This window comes from Balearica regulorum, chromosome 11, assembly GCF_011004875.1.
Source record: "Balearica regulorum gibbericeps isolate bBalReg1 chromosome 11, bBalReg1.pri, whole genome shotgun sequence".
Taxonomy (NCBI): Eukaryota; Metazoa; Chordata; class Aves; order Gruiformes; family Gruidae; genus Balearica; species Balearica regulorum.
Genome location: NC_046194.1, coordinates 7,550,491 through 7,567,190, shown reverse-complemented (window position 1 = coordinate 7,567,190; position 16,700 = coordinate 7,550,491). Strand labels below are relative to the sequence as shown.

At 49.6% G+C, this 16,700-nt stretch overlaps 1 protein-coding gene across 1 annotated transcript; it reads left to right on the top strand.

Moving 5' to 3' along the window:
- The first annotated feature begins 301 nt into the window (after nt 1-301).
- On the top strand, nt 302-16,392 carry F9 (coagulation factor IX). Its single transcript, XM_075763128.1, has 8 exons — nt 302-425; nt 3,509-3,672; nt 4,010-4,034; nt 5,906-6,019; nt 7,776-7,904; nt 10,045-10,283; nt 12,596-12,713; nt 15,674-16,392. The coding sequence occupies exons 1-8, from the start codon at nt 359-361 to the stop codon at nt 16,219-16,221; spliced, it is 1,404 nt and encodes a 467-aa protein (XP_075619243.1). The 5' UTR covers nt 302-358; the 3' UTR covers nt 16,222-16,392.
- The last annotated feature ends 308 nt before the right edge of the window (nt 16,393-16,700 follow it).

Here is a 16,700-nt window from a genome sequence, read left to right as displayed (position 1 = left end):
TACATGGCCGATTAAATCACCTGGATAGGAGCAGGAAAACCTGCGCTTTGAAGAGGTTCACTGAAGCTGAATTAATTTCTTCTTGTGCCATGCTCAACCCCCAAACGTGGCAGTAATACCCCACAGGGCAGAAGATGAGCCTGAGGACCACAGCTACCTAACAGATTTCTTGTACATGAATGTGCCCCCTCCAATAACACCCATGCTGCCATTTCAAGCTTCGGCAACAGCACATCTGGGGATCTTAAATTAAAGGGTTACCCAGAGTAAATAAACAAGCACTTGCACTTTGGAACTATTGACTGAGCTCCACCACCTGAACATTTTGTCAGCGAGAGGCTTGGGCAGTGGGAGGAAGATGGCAAATATCCCCCTCGTATTCTCCATTTGTCTTCTGGGAGCTTGTCTTGGTGCTGAAAATACAGGTGGGTGCACTGAAAACCTAACCCGTCCTTCACTTTTGGGGGCAGGGGGTTACTGGCACAAGTGAAGGGACAGTTTGTCACTTGGCAGTGGGACAGCTTGTGCAGACTTGTAAGAGACAAGAGCTCAGAGGGATTGCTGCGTTTTGTAGCTCCTCTCTTTTAAAGCTCTGGTTCTTTTCTTGGGAATGAAATAATAGTTTTTATGCTGATTTTACACAGAGTGTGTCACAGGGATTAATTTTAAGAATGGGATTTTTCTTAAATTTTTGCAGCTTTTAAGCTTTCAGAGCCTGATTCAGCCATTTTAGAATGCACGCACCCACACACAGAAGGAAAAAAGGGGAGAGCGTCACTGGTGGAGTAGCATCCACACCTCTGCGCGTGCCGCTGCTTTGTCCTGGAGTACAAATGAGTACTTACATCCATACAATAGTCATTGGATTTGCCACTGCAAGAATTGTTTAAAGCCAAACCCAGCATGAATTTAACAAAGATTGTAAGATGCAGCCAAAATTGTAGACAAGATAGAGTAGCTGATGGATGTGGGCAATCACGCATAGTAATGCGGGCTGTTGCTTGATTTATCTGTAGCAGCAACAGTTCCAGCAGAGACGGGTTGACATCCAGTGTGAGTACTTGTTTGGTGCAAGGCCGGCCTTTCTTCTTTCATTAAAACATTGCAAGTAACAGGTCAAAAAAAAAAGACCTCTTTCCAAAATATTTGCTTAGCAATGAAAAGTGAGCACAGTCTAAAGTATATTAGTACTACCACCCACCCAGGCATACCTCCTAGAAAACACTACACCACTACACTCAGCTGGCAGGACAGGTCTCCCCACACAGCCCCTTGGCCCAGAGACCCATGTCACTCTGTCAGATAACAGTTCAGAAGTTGGTAAGTCATGTGTGAGTATATTCTTGGTGTGAGAATGGTTTCCAGTCAGGGTGACTACCATGCCTGTGACTCCATGGGGCCTGTGGCCTTCAGTTCAAATCAAGTTTTGCTTGTAAAGCAATATGTGAGATCAGTAAGAAACTGAGAAAGCCTAGAGGGATCTGAGGGAGGCAAAGCTGCATTCATTAAAATGAGTTGTCTCCATTAAATGGGTTAATTATGGCAGGTGCCTGGCACATCCCACCAGGAGAAGATGAAGGAGTGGGTCTAACACAGCTGCCTCACTTCACTCAGGGCAATGTGTCCTGTGCCCACATCGGGTTGCCCAAGCACTAAGCACATGAAGAGCCCAACAGGGTTACAAAGCCAAGGAAGGCTGCTCCATCATTCCCACCTGAGCCTTTTCTGCCCAGCTTGGGGACAAGCTGGAGGCTGGAGCCCATGCCATAGGGAGAAGGGGGCAGGTCTTCCCCCCAGTGCCTCCGTGCTCTCAGCCTTGGGAGTGTATGTTCATGTTCCATGCGGCTGGGAGGGGACTGGCCACCCCATGGGGGCTGCAGTGTTTGAAACAAGCCTGGCTTCCTCAGAGGCCAGTGCTTTACCCATCAATATCTACTGCAAACTGTTAGATTAAGGTCAGGATTTTAATGCACTTCTTTTTTGTTTTTAAGCAAAACCACACTAGCATGAGGAAGGCAGAGGTGCAAGCTTGCTGTACAATGATTAAAGGCATTGCAAAAACAATTAGTTCAGTCTCTTGCAGAGAGATCTTTAGGTGAAGGGGCTGGTTACACCATCAGGGGCATGGCGTAAATCAGAGCAACCCGCCTGGGGCTCACGAGAGTTCAACAAAACCCATCTGCTGCGCGTTCGGAGAGGCTGCTCTGGATGGAGAGCAGAAGCTAGCCATGAGAAGGAACGAGCGGCTTGTCCTTGCCCCTCGCTCTCCTCTCTGCCCTCCTGGCTGAGCTCAAGCTCTCCTTAACCCTCAGAGGGGCCGGGCCCACAGGTGCCTGAACCCCTTCCAGCACAGAGCCCCCAGATAAGGGCCCGTGTCCAGGGTGGCTACCGGCAGCTCCAAGAAGAGCTGCTCTACCGTGCCATCTGGTGACAAAAAGGGACATGGCTGCGAGCACTAGGGGAGGGTGGAGAGAGAGGAGAGGCTGGGGAGGCAAAGCAGGAAGCTCCTCTGTGTCAATAATGTCTTTTTTTAGAGCGGTGGGATCGGGGAAGAGTGCTCAGTAGAGCCGGGGGTCTGCTGGTGGGTCACCCAAGAGGTGGGTCAGGAGCAAACCCTGCCGGGCGGCTGCCTCAGAGAGGCTGCTGCTGCTGACCCTGCTGATGGGATGCCTGGCCCTGCCAGGACAGCATTCATGGTAGCACCATGACAGGACTGCATGTCTTTGTGCCCTTCACCAGGCAGCCACGGTGGGAAGGCTGACAGCCACTGCAGACATCCTGCCTAGACTGGGGGTCCCTGCAGCGCCAGCAGCTCTCTGCTGATGGTTTCTGCCCAGGAGCTTGGCCAGCAAGTTGAAGGTGGATGCACACCACCTCGTTGACATGACCTGGCCCAGGGGGTGAGGAGGACTCATGTCACCCCTCCTGCCAGCAGGAAACTGTGGTACCCAGGGGAACAGGCAACAGTGAGGAGGAGGGAGAGAAACAAATGGCCCGTGGCTTCCCAGGGCCGCAGCTGCTTGCAGAGGCAAATGGGCTTTCACAGCCAAAATAGCCAGAGACAGTTAATGCAGGACAACTTCTGTGTCCAAACAAAACCTCACCAGGCAACAGCACGAAAAAGGCTATTATTTTCCCCTCTCAAATAGCTTATTCTGGTCTCTGCACCTATGGTAGGAGGACACTCACACCATCTGCTTTAGGGTATTTTAAACATCAAACTTCAATGCTCCTAATCACCCTCTCACCATCAGTCACTTCTGTCTATCGACTACTTTGAGTCCTGGTTCTCCAGGTTTCAGCCTCTGGATTGCACTTAAGTTAGACACCAAAGAAACCTCAAGCAGATGATAACACTCCTGAAACATCCCCAACCACGGGGCAACGGGAGGGTGAACGCATGAAAAGGGCTTGCTTTCTGGGAGAGCAGAGCCCTGACAGCCCATCCCAGCTGCATCACACGACAGCGCGTGCTCCTCTCCAGCCCCTATTTCTTTTCAAATTACAGTCTTCATTGAGAACAAAGAGGCAAACTCAGTTCTACACAGGCAAAAGCGAGCCAATTCTAACAGACTGGAAGAGGTTATTCCTGGGAACCTCGAGAGAGAATGCATAGAAGAAAAATGCAGCTTTGAAGAGGCCCGAGAAGTGTTTGAAAACACTGACAAAACAGTGAGTATCGCTGCTGCAAAATGGCAACACCTTGTTCCCCCCCAGCCCACACTTGTACGAGCCCTTTGGCTGAGGCACGGAGGGGGACGGAGTGAACAGCAAGGGGAAAACCCGCAGGGGCCAAGTGCGGCATCTATTGTGTTTTATTCTCATTTGTGATCCATCAGTTGGATTGGGGAACTGCTTTAAAGGCTTGTTGGTCACCACTGGGATTACAGAGGTGGTTGTTTTCCTGTAAGTCTTGTGCTTTAGCTTTGGAGTCATCCCTTTATTATTTCAGTCAGGCAGTGCCCAGAAATTAGAAATCAAAGGAAACTTTCTTTTTTTTCCTTTGCAGATGGAATTTTGGAAAACATACGTTGGTAAGAGCTGCTTTCTTCATGTTCAAATGCATAATATTCATCTCTCAGTGCATAAGTAGCAGATGTTTATTGAAACAAATGTATTCCAGCATTCAGAAACTGTTTTATGACAGAGCTAGTCAGAGTCATGCACCCTAAATCCTGCAGCCACCCAGCCTGGGCCTGTCCCATTTGTATACAAATTGCAAGCCAAAAAAAAATTACTTAACATTTTCTTTGTTCAAGCAGGTTTTTTTGAACAAACTTCAAAAACCTCACAGAGCAAAACCAGTTCACTCAGACCACTGGATTCGTTAAGCCCAGGTCAGACTCAGGGCTCCTAGTTTCAGCTGTAGAGAAGAGTAAAAGGCGACAGCAGTAATTAACACCTCTCCAGCAAAGAGCAAATGCTCTGTGATCAACCAGAGACCTCAGGATAAGGCACAGCCTTGTGCAAGCACAGCATGAATCCTTGGAAATGCCATATTAAAGTGGAGCCTCAACATGATCAATGCAAACAGCTGTTTGCAATTCACACCAGTGGTCCCAAACCCTTGCTTCTCCACCATTTTCTTCCCACCATCTATTTCTTCCCTTTCAGCCTCCATTCCCAACGACTCCTCAGTCCTGTACCAAAAAGATTTCAATGCCCACTAAAACATCTGAAACTAATTTTAAGGACATTTCAATAAATGAACTGCTTTGTAGATTGGCAAAGTGCCCAGAACATCTCACTAAAAAGCCTTAAATAATTCAGATTAGTCCATCCAGACTATAAAATAAAAAAGTTACATTTCCATTGTAGGACTGTCCTCTGAAAAAACAGCTGATGAAACTAAACACTGCATTTGTTTCCCTGCCACTGTAACCATTAGCTCTTCAAAAACAATGATTGCCATATATTTCCCTATCATCCAAAGTGCCTGATTTACTGTTCAGCTTACAAGTTGCTATTCCCAACATGTGCAGCCCGCAGGAGCTCAACCCTTGCACAGCACCCAAGCGGTACCAAGCTCTGATTGCCCTCACCAGGCAGCAACAAGAGCCGTGATCCACACCTAATACCATGCCTTAGACAAGACAAAACCATTTTGTCCATGTTTGCAAGCTGTCTTCTGCATTCCATCCCACTCCTCAAAGCATGATTAACAGCCACACTTACTGGCGGGACACGAACACATCAAGACATTCCCCTTCCTCCTTGCTTTTGCATTACCATTTCAAAGCACGCTTCCCTGTAATTTAACGTCATGGACTCACTGTTCCAAAGTATTAGATCACTAATTTTGCAATACTGGGTATTTTTATTAAAGCCTCAGCTTCTCAGCTGTAGGTAACTGTGGAAATAAAAGCCCTAACACGTAAGGAAAAATCTAGATCAGTTAATAGTAGTACAAGAAAGAAAGAGCAGTGACTGAGGCTCTCAATCCTAATACACAGAGAGGTCTTCAAACTCAAGTGGACAGGTCCCAACCTTCAGAGAACAAAGACAGCGATGTTAAAATAATTCAGATTAGGAAATTCTAACCACTCTTGAGGAAGCAGACCTTCTAACTTTGTCTAACTTAGCCAAGACATGAATTCCTCTTGAGATGTTGCATGAGAGAAGCTGAAGAGGTTCTGCTGAAATGAGCAGAATTAGCCCACACGGGACAGGGTACCTAATTAGGACTCTGGGTAAAGCACTGCTGCTGATGTTACCCAAGCACTGATGATGTCCATTGTGCACTTGGGTGCCAAGATCTGACTTATTTTCCATTACAAAGAAGGAAGATGTGCAGTCTTTTGCTCATCTTTAACAGGAGGCTTGCACAAAGCAAGGCTCCAGCGCTTGGTCGGGACCAGCCAATGTTGATGCTCATGTTTGTTAATTCTCCTGTCTTCTCTCCAAGATGGAGATCAGTGTGAGCCCAATCCATGCAAAAATGGAGCTGTTTGCAAGGACGGAGTAAGTTCCTATGTGTGCTGGTGCCCAGCTGGGTATGAAGGCAGGAACTGTGAGATAGGTACGTACCGGGGGCTCATCCTTTGGTTGTTCTGCCCTACTCAAAATCCCATCGGATCAAAGTGGGAGTGGAGTTTCATCCTGCTAGAGGGCTGTTTCAGACACATTTTGCCTTGCTGTAAGGCATTGCACGAACATGCAAATTCAGCCTATTGACAGCGGGATTGCAGGGGGACATGCTTGGGGATACAGGAGCAAATGTCTCTGTCCTCTCCCGTCCTTGGTGGAGCCCCAGCTCCACCTCCGCTGAGCACTGAGATGCCTGCTCTTATGCAGGGTTCACCAGAGACTCAGGCTCAAGGTCTTTTGTTCAGCACGTTGCGGCTGCCAGCGCAAATGTTGACACAAAGACCTTCCTTTATCTCCCCAGCACAAGCCTTTCCGGGGCTGCTTGTCAGTCAGGGACAACGTGTGCTCACCCGCTGAAAGCCACCATTTTCCACCGACCCCGATGGGGCCCCCATGCTCTCACTCCCGTTCTCAGTTTCTCATGCCAGGCTGAGCAGCAGGTGCTGAGCAGGGCAGGATTATCGCAACCTCCTCTCGATGGCACTCTGCTAAATTCATAATTATAATTATTGCCAGCAACCTTGATTCTGAAGGCAAACAAAAGGCGAATATTTTCCTGATGGGTTGAGGAGTTTATGAAAACCAAACAGCTGATAATTTAAGCAAGAGGGATATTCAACTCTTATATTTATAATATAATCAGGGGCTGTGCGACTCGCATAATGTGCTAGACTCACTGCACTAATAAAAGATTCTCTTTCTAGTTGTGCTTCTGCTCTGGCAAGAGAGGAGTGTACGTTAAAAAGAGCATTTCAAAGCTGCATCAAATTTAAATAGTCTCATTGCAGATTTCTCGTGGAAGTGAGACAGGAACAAAAATAGAGCTAGAAGTGAGGCGTGAAAAGGAGCTCTGTAAAAATAGTAAATGATGGCATTAAAATGGCTACAGGAAGGGAGGTGTCCTTGAGGAAGTAGGAGTGGAGTTAATCTGCTGTGAAGTTATTTGAAAACTCACAGAGAATTAAGAGGGTGTCTGTGGATTAGTGGCTTCCCATCTCCAAGAGATGGTGTTCCAACCATCGAGGAGTGCAAGGTGGGGTGGGAGAAGAGGCAGGCAAGTCACGGGAATCTTGCCATGCTTCAGGTTGGGACCCATTTCATCAAACATCCTGCTGAAGTGGGTCTTCCACGTCAGGCTGCGATGATTTATTGGTGTGTCAGGAAGAACATACGGCTTTGCTTGAGGTTTTAAATTCAGAGTGCAGTGATAATCCCAGGACAAAACCCTTCCTGGGTTCAGGGTTTGCTCCCATTGACACATGGCGTTGTCTGCTAGCATCCGCACTGGGGCTGGATTGTCGTAAGCATGGGGGGGAGGAGAGCAGCACAACGGCAGGGAAATCACGTGGCTCATACCCAAATATTTGCAGGAGTCCTTTAGGATCAGGCTGCCAAATTTCAGACAGCAGGCAGTTGTTGGAGGCAGGAGGCTGCACCAGGGCTTGGCAGGACCTCTCATAGGGCCGTTCCTCAACCTGCTTTCTCGAAGAGGCACCCAGAGCTCCTTTATTAAGAGCAGGGACATGATTTGGAAGGAGGACACTTTCCTTGCAAACAAGCACCTATTTTCCATGCTCTGGAACAACCAGAGTAGGTTATAGGCTGAGTCCAAAGGCCCAAGTCCCAACAAATCTCTGATCAGTTGTGTTTCAAAAGAGCTGTCACAGTTTCATTTAAATTTTTTTCAGATTTCACTTGTGCTATTAAAAATGGAGGCTGCAAGCACTTTTGCAGGCATGACCCACCGCAGAAAGTTGTGTGTTCCTGCGCCACTGGCTATAGACTTCATGAAGATGGAAAGTCCTGTGAACCTGCAGGTTAACTTTTAAAGTATTTTTAAGATATTTGGGTGAAAGTTTCCAAGGTCTTGTCCTGGATTTAGATACATGAATCTCAGAGAAGTGCCATATCCTGTTGGAAACCAGCCTTGTTTTCCTGCTTAGCAAATGTAAAGAGTCTGACCCTGCACTTTCCCAATGGCACACGTGGGGTCAGGCTTGAAGGCTGCAATTTAAACACCCTTTTTTTAGCCTAGATGGGTGGAGAAGGAAGGTAGGTGTCCGGGAATTTGTGCATAAGGCAAATGCTTGTTTCAAATGGCTACTCACACAGGCACCTCTCCTGCTTGCAGCCATCTTATTTTTCTAGGTATGGATCAGTAGTTTTCTGGAGAAATAAATATGTTCAGCTACACCAGAATACACGCTGGTTCCCATCTGCCCAGAGCTCACTCCCATGTTTTTCCATAAGAGCTACCATTTAGTTAGTGATCCTACATCAAGGATGATCTGGGCTTTTTCAGAACAAAAGACAATCTTACTTACTGTAAGTCCTCCTGATGGTCCATTTGATGGCTGGATATTTGATGCAGTGTTTTACAATTACCTGAGTTGGGTGGAGACAAGTGAAGTTTTGTGGTGGTGATGTCCTCCCACCAGTGTGTATCTGCACACAACGACCCTCAACAGGAAATGGACTCCATAGTGTGGTACCAAGGAGTAAAATGGAAAGGCAGCCTAAGGGCTGGAGGGGAAATGCATTGCTTGAGCTTGCAACTTCAAAAAGGGCTAAAGAATAGCTGGGTTTTGTCATATTCCCCAACTTTACCCTGCTCCTAGGCTGCGACAATAGCTCTAACTACACCGACACATGCAATCCCAACCCACCGCAATGCAGCAAGTTAATTGGGCATAAGCATCTCAAGCACATCTGGCAGAGGAAAGAGGAGATTGAGGAAAAAAAATGTCATCTAAGCTCAATTTAACATTTGATGATACCATATTTCTAAGACCTGAGAGTAACAGATTTGCACACCTACGCTAGCATGCAGACACCTGCACAGGTGAGTTAGTGTCTGAAGGAGGTCTGAAGGAACTCTGAGCTCCTGAAAGTGCCAACCTTTGGCAATTGGTGTAGGAAGTATCTTAGGCTGGGAGTCCTTCTGGTAATGGAGATCATTAAGAGCTCAGGCCTGTGTTGCCCAACATGCTGTATCACTTTCACTGGACCAGAAAGTTTTACTGTTAGCAATAAGATCATCTTTCAGGTTGGGTAATTGCCCTTCCTGCAAAAGCTTAGCTTTTGCTGGCTCTGAAACCTTCATTTCCTAGCCTAACCTCACAGGTAGCACTTTCCATCAATCAACTCTTGTTTGAGCTCTAATTCTAAACCGGACTGTTGAAAAAAGAAAAAAAAAAAAAAAAAGAAAAAACAAATCTCAGTAGGCCACACTTACATCTGATTTTACACTAATGTTTGTTTGCACAGTGCTGTTGAAAGCTTTGCAGATGAAAGACAATGCCTGATGCTATTTGCTATTTTGACTGCCACTATCAGCAGGAATTCGGCACAGACCGCGTAGGAGATAAATGGGAAGAGCTCGTCTGAAATGAGCCTACCGATGAGATCTTCATTAACAGAGAAAATCTACAACTCTAGAAAGAGCTTATTAATGTTTTCCTCACCTTGGTGCCAAGCAGGATTATCTGTACAATTGGCAGATATTATTTCCTGCCCTCTTCCAGCTGGACTTTTATTGTACTAGAGTTACTTGCTGTAGAAATGTCAGCCAAGCGCCCGGCTGCCTACAGCAGCAAGGCTCCCAGGCACGCACCTCAGCATACGCGAAATAAAGGCACAGCTGCGCCAGCCCGTCAGAGGTGTGCTCTCTCTCACAAGCTTTCTTCTTTTTAAAAGCTGTTCAGAATTAATTTCTAAAGCCCAGAAACAATTTATGCATTTGCTACTCTTACATATTACCTGCACTGCTGCTTGAAGGCATAGGCATCTGTGTGCACGGAGAACGCATGAGTCGGCCCGCAGCACTGCGTCTCCCGTGTTGGTTCCAAAACACTGTGCTGAGACGAGGCAGCATTTGTGTCCTCGCCTGCTCCTTTGATTTCTGTAACTCTCAGTGTGATGCACAGCCAGTCATAACCACGACTCTTTCTCTCCCAGTGCCGTATCCCTGTGGGAGGATCACGGCTCCTGAAGCGAAGAGCAAGCTCACCCGAGCCATAAACACCTTTGAGCACTGGAACATCACCACTGATGACCATGACGATGCTCATGACGAGGTGCTTGACAACATCACGGAAACCAGCACAGCCGCCACCACGAAAATCACACCGATAATTAAGACGGGCACCCGGGTTGTCGGTGGATCAGACAGCATGAGAGGCGAGGTGCCTTGGCAGGTACTGGCTATTTCTGCAGCTCTCCTGTAACCCCAGCAATCGCTGTCTATTCATTTCCTTCTGAATGCAGGATCATCTTACTTCTGCATACCTAAAGCTCATCTCTGAGGTTAGTTTAGCAATAGATCTCAAGTCTAACAGGAACATAGCTTCTTTCTGTACATGGTTTTATGACGCAGCAACAAAACTTGCCTGGCTGGGGGTCTGCCTTGGCAAAAAATCTAGAAGTCAGAGTCACAGTGGCTTTATCTGGCGGAGCACAAAGGATCCAGTTTTGAGCTATAGCAACAGATTCCCCAGTAGTTCACGTAATTTACCAAGATTAAGCCGAAGGCTGAGGGAGGGGAGCTCTGTAAGGTACAGCTTTGCAAGGAACAATGCAATTTCTTTTTTGGTTCCATCAGTTTCAACAGATCCATGGTAATTTACACCAACAAAGGATCTGTCCTTGTATGACACTTAGCAAATCCAGCTGCGCTTTCTTTATCCAACCCCACATCCTTCTTGTGACATCATAGTCATCTCTACCTCACCAAAAGTGACATCACAGGTGAGGGGAGGCCGCAAAGAAACCTCATCCAACCCATCGCTCTGCAAATACTTTTAAACAGTCATCAAAAGGAAAGTTAGCTCCTAGCTTGGATCTTTCTCAAAGTCATCTACTATCCTTAAATTCTGCTCTGGCTGCAGTGAGCGCAGAAATCTCAGTGGCTGAGACTGCAAAATAATAAATTCAGATGAGGTTTTAGAAATGGCAAATCTCTTTTCCTTGCAAGCTCTGGCGCAGAGTGACACTGGTGATGTCAATGAAAAGTTGACCACGCAGGGACGTAAATGCCCATTCACGCAGATCAGCCGATCCCTCTGTGTCTGCTGAGGGAGCAAAGCAGTGAGCAGGGTGTACGCAGATAAGCCAGGAGCAGGCATCTGCCTTCCATTTCAGAGCTAAAAAAGCCAGCAACATGTTGGGGGGACACACGGTCACCAGAAGCAGCAGCAGGTTTGTTGGGCGGTCACATTTTCTGTCTGCAAGGCTGCACTGCTGCCCTAGCCATGCAGAGCTTTGTGGCACAGCCTTTTGTGGGACAAACCATAGGTGATGCTGGCACCCACCACACATTCACAGAGAGTCAGGAGGAGAATCAAAAAGTTAAATACGAGAAATCAGTATCCACAGAGCAATTAAACTCACACGCTACAAGCGCACCAAGTCTGGCTAGTTGGCTGTGCTCATGGAGTCCTTTACCTCACCAGGCACCCCCTGAAAAAGGTCTTGGTTGCCCTTTTGCCCGCTGACAAACGAGGACGCTCAGCCTGCAGGGATCCAGGCAGCTGCCAGGAGGGGTGCTACGTTCCTCCTGGGATTTGGGGTGGTTGTGGGGCTCAGATCCCGGTGAAGGGCCTTACAAACCATGCCCATGTCTCCTCTCTAGGTGCTCCATGGGCAGTCTCGCACCCACAGACACGCGTGGGCGCCCTGCTCCGCGGCAGCAGCCGCCACCGGCAGCCTGCCCTGCCCTCCCATGGCCTGCGGCCGGGCTGGTGCAGGCACGGCCCGGAGCGCTGGGGCTGAGCCCAGGCGGGACACCGGGGATGGGGATGGCTGCGAGTGCGGAGGCGGTCTGGCTCATCGCCATGGACGAGCTTCATCCTCTTCTTTAGGGATATTGAGCTCCTTAAAACGCTGCCGGCTCTGCCTAACGAGGCATCAAATGAGTAAATACGGGGAAAGTATGCGGCAGATAGACAGTCGCGAGCCACATCACGCAAACGGAATGAAATAGGTGAATTATAAAGAAATCCGTCTTTTAAACACAGTTCACCAAGTCAGCTGATCAATTTAATCAGAAGTTTTAGCATAAGGGATGTCCTGGCTTGTGCCCCATAAATGCTGAGGAAGTTAGATGCCCAAATGTAACAGGAAGTTAAGATTTTGTCCCTAGTTAACTAGTTAAAGATCTAGTCACTGCCAAAACACTTTCAGGAGGTATGTGCAGAAGTGCTTGTATTTCAGACGCTCTGAGTTTTACGCTGAGGTTTATGTGCAGGGCTGTCTGCCCTCCCAGCCTGGCAGCAAAGGGAGGAGAAGTGCAATGGGGCACTAATGTGTGCAGGGCAGCGCTGGCCACCCTCTGCGACAGAGTGGGGGGCGGAGGGGCAGGGACAGCCCGAGGAGCAGCATCTTTGGCAGCACTGGGTCTGTACGACCTAAGCACAGCCTGTCCTATAGCCAAACAAAACCCCTGCGTCTCACTCTTCTTCCCCTCTGATTTACAGAGGCCCACAGGTGTGATTTCCTTCTGCTCCCACAGGTTTATCTGGTGAACAGCGAAGGCGTGGGCTTCTGCGGTGCATCCATCATCAATGAGAAATGGGTAGTGACGGCAGCGCACTGCCTGCAGCCAGGCGATGACGTCACTGCCGTGGCAGGTGAGCACCTGGGGTGGCATCGAGCCAGCGCAGGCAAGAGACGTGGGACAGGGCTTGCGCCGACCAGGCACAAGGCATTGCACAGAACCCTGGGGCCCACACCAACACGATGGGCAGCAACGTGGCACGAGTTGCTTTAGGGCACCGAGGCCCCAGTTGCAGACTGCAGCGTTTTGGCAGCCTGGTCTCTGCAGGTGCCACCACCTCTGATGGCAGCAGTGAGCTGGGTCTGGCCTTGGGCCCAAAGCCACAGAGCTGCTGGACCATGTTGCAAAGACAGCTCAACCTGACTGCAGGCAAGCTCAACTGGGCCGGAGAGGACCTCAGGCTGCTTAAAAGCCTGGTGAACTTCAGTTAAGATGCTGCTTCACGAGCTGGCATGATGGATTTATATCTGCTGGCCACATAGGACCTCACTAGGGATTTCTGCTCCTCTTGGGGGTCACACTAAGTTTTCACACAACTTTCAGAGAATGGATTTGTGTGGCTGGTCCAAGAGGTGCACCAGTAACCTGACTAGCTCCTTGCAAGGAGCAGATGATTACTTTCGCTTCTAACTTGTCTATAAGTATATGGTATTTATGGATTGAAGTAGAGAAACCGGGCCGGCATGTGGGAAAGTGTACTTTCACAGCAGGGGTTCTGGGGAGTTAGGCAGGGGCAGTGTGGCCAGGCCGCACAGCAAGCGATGCTGCTGCTTTACAAACAAATGTATCTCGGCTTGAAAAACAGTGCTTCGCCCTGACTCTTGGTCCCCAGCTGTTCCAGCCCGCCTGCTAGGCAGCCTGCCGATAGCCCGGCACGGGGCCTTGGCAAGCAGCACAGTGCCACGTTTCACTGCTGTGGCAGAACCACCTCCCCCAAATTATTTGTTTCTCCCCTGTATGAATATCTAGTACAGGAGGGGAACACTGGTATGGTTAATAATCGCTACAAGTAGCCCTGAGAGGAGGCAGGAAAGAATCATGCTTTCTGTTTAAACACTGTGAAATATGTTAGTGACAAAAGTGAGATTCTACCTGAGCACTGAACACCGAGTTTATATCTGCAGAAACAAGCTCATCAAGAGCTTCATCTTCCATGTTAACGTGGCTGAGCTCCTGGAGCTTGTGCCTGGCCAGACCCTGGAGACTGAGCACCGCAGGGCTGGGCACCACCTGCCCGGCGCTGGCAGGATGGGGCTTGCAGCTTGCAGGCAGCGGGTTTTTTTCTATCTACTTTCAGGCAGTTTTGCTTGAGAGCCCAGCACAAAGCCCAGCCTTCCACCTGCTAATGTGAGAAAGTACAAAATGCCCAGTGCAAAAACAGTCTTACTCCCCCAAAAAAGCATTTTTCCAGCTGGACAGAGGCTTGCGTTTGCTGCACCTGCATGCAAACTGCCTCTCCTTCCAGGCTCTCTCCTGCATGTCACACACCCCTCCATTTAGGACACATTATCAGCCAGCTCCTCTCGCGCTACCTTCACATCACTCTGCAGCACCGCTGGGTTTCCAGGACAGGATTTTGGACAGGCAGCAAGTCAAGAAAGCAAAACACAATTTTGCAGGTCCTCAGGGACTATTGGATTTGTGCCTACACCATGTAAACTGCATGGGCAACATCTGATTCCTTCATGTGCATTCATACTAAATGTTCAGCTTTGTATATAGCACCCTAGGAGGCCCAAAAATCAATAGCAGAGGGTGGAAGAAGCATTCTCCTCCCCTGTCCTTCTTTGCCTCTCCACTTTCATCCCCAAAGCATATTTTCACGTCTCCAGCAATAGTAAGCAGCTGTAGCATAAGAAAAACCCTCTCAAAGTCTCCCCAACATCTGTCTCACATTTACAGTGTAGAAACACAGCCTGTGAGAAAGCTGACATTCACACTCTGCTGCAAAAAAATCCCTCACAGAGCACATCAGCAGCACCAGCCACCAAACCCGCCTTCGTCAGGCGCCAGCATTACCGTGAACACAGAAAGCTGCCTCACCTCTCTTGCTGGGCTCCGTGCCGTTCCTCGCAGACAGACGCAGCAGACACAGGACACTGCCAGGGCCAGGAGTGCCGCAGATATTGTTTAGAGGCGATCGTATATTCTGGAGATTACAGCAAAGCACGCAGAAATACCGCAGCAGGGGTTAAAAGCACCCTGAGCCTTTTGGGCTGCGAGAAAGCAGGCAGGAAAAGTCATACTGCTCGGGAGCCTTCAGCACAGCCAGTTCACTGCTGGGAGAGGGGATTCGGCTACAGACAGACCCAGACGCTGCCCGTTTGCTGACTTGAGACCACAGAACATTTTCCCTTCCCTCTACCTGTTACACAAGCCGGGAGGGGAGGTAACAGGCTGCCAGCAACTCAATCACAGGAGCCTGAAGCTGCCAGCAGCAGCCTGCAATCGCAAGCAGCTGAGCCTCGTGCCGGCAGCAGGGACCTGGGGTCACCTGTGAACACTGCGGGGGGTGGCATTTCGTAGCCCTCTGCACCTCATTTTGCCCCATGGCTGTGCGGTTTTAGAAAAGGGAAGGTCAGGATTCTTTTGACTAATAAATTATTTATTTTAAACAAAGGTTGTTAAATCTAGAGGCTTTCCCCCCCTTGATGCAAGGGCAACATCCTCCCGTCTCCTTGAGGGTGCTAAATCCTGAAAACAGTCACATTGCTACCAACCTTGGCAACATCACCTAGATCTTTGGCACTTGATCGGTCAGTGCGTGCCCAGTGTCACATCTGGGGGTTTGGGTCCTGCCAGCTGAGGGGACCGAGGAGGTGCTGCTGTGGGCGAACCTCCAGCGCCCTTTGACGAGGAGCAAGTGGCCTTGCCAGCAGCAGGCTCAGAGCAGCGCGAGGGCTGGGGCGTGCAGCGCTCATCCCTTTGCAACCACCCCGCCGGGCTGGTGTCTCATAAGGATGGCATCATCAGGGCATAGTCACTGGTCCAGCCATGGAGGGGGTCCAGCCCGCGCCACGCTTGTCTCTGCAGGTGAATACAACACCAACGAGGAAGACAACACGGAGCAGCGGCGTAAGGTGGTGAAAATCCTTCCCTATCCCACGTACAACGCCACGATCAACAAGCACCACAACGACATAGCCCTCCTGGAGCTGGACCAGCCGCTCAGCTTCAACAGCTACGTCACCCCCATCTGCATCGGCAACCGGGAGTTCACCAACGCCCTGCTGAAGCACGGGATGGGGACGGTGAGCGGCTGGGGCAGCATGCTCTTCCGCGGCCGGCCCGCCACCGTCCTCCAGATCCTCAAGGTGCCCTTTGTTGACCGGCCGACCTGCCTCAAGAGCACCTCCACCACCATCCTGCAGAACATGTTCTGCGCCGGCTTCCCGGCTGGGGGCAGTGACACCTGCGGGGGGGACAGCGGAGGTCCCTACACCACCGAGATTGAGGGCACCTGGTTTCTCACGGGGATCACCAGCTGGGGCGAGGAATGTGCCAAGCCAGGTAAATACGGCATCTACACCAGGGTCTCCAAATACCTGAAGTGGATAAAGGAAATCACGAGGCTTGCCTAACCTGCGCGAGGTTATGGACTGGTTAGTTGAAGAGAGACCGTAGCAGTCTACGTGTTTTTCGGAAATCATTGCGTTTTAATAAACATTTCTAAATGAACTGATTTCTGCTCTTGGGAGGCAAAAGTTGAGAGAATACAGTGGAAATGTGGAAATAAAAAGCCCTTTTAATTACCTATTGCTCCATTCCTGAGCGCACCAGCACTGCTGAGATGGGGTAAGTCCCCAAATCCCGAGTGTGGAGGCTGGTGTGGATGAGCTGGGGCACGGCTCGCACGTGTCCCTGGCCACATGCCACCAGCACACCCACAGCTGCCACCCAGCACGGCGGGCAAGGGGAGCCCAGCAGGCACTGGGTGCCTCGGGCACTGGCATCCAGCACCGTCCCTGTCGAGGTAAACACACAAAGCACTGCACCCGCAGCACTCTCGGCCAGACGTTTCCACGTAAGCCAGGCTGAGATGGATCACGGGCAGTTAGGA

Bases quoted from the DNA above. Each gene is read 5' to 3' on its own strand.
- F9 (XM_075763128.1), top strand. From the start codon at position 359: ATGGCAAATATCCCCCTCGTATTCTCCATTTGTCTTCTGGGAGCTTGT. The intron at 4,035-5,905 runs GTAAGAGCTGCT...CTTCTCTCCAAG, and splicing joins ATTTTGGAAAACATACGTTG to ATGGAGATCAGTGTGAGCCC. The intron at 12,714-15,673 runs GTGAGCACCTGG...TTGTCTCTGCAG, and splicing joins TGACGTCACTGCCGTGGCAG to GTGAATACAACACCAACGAG.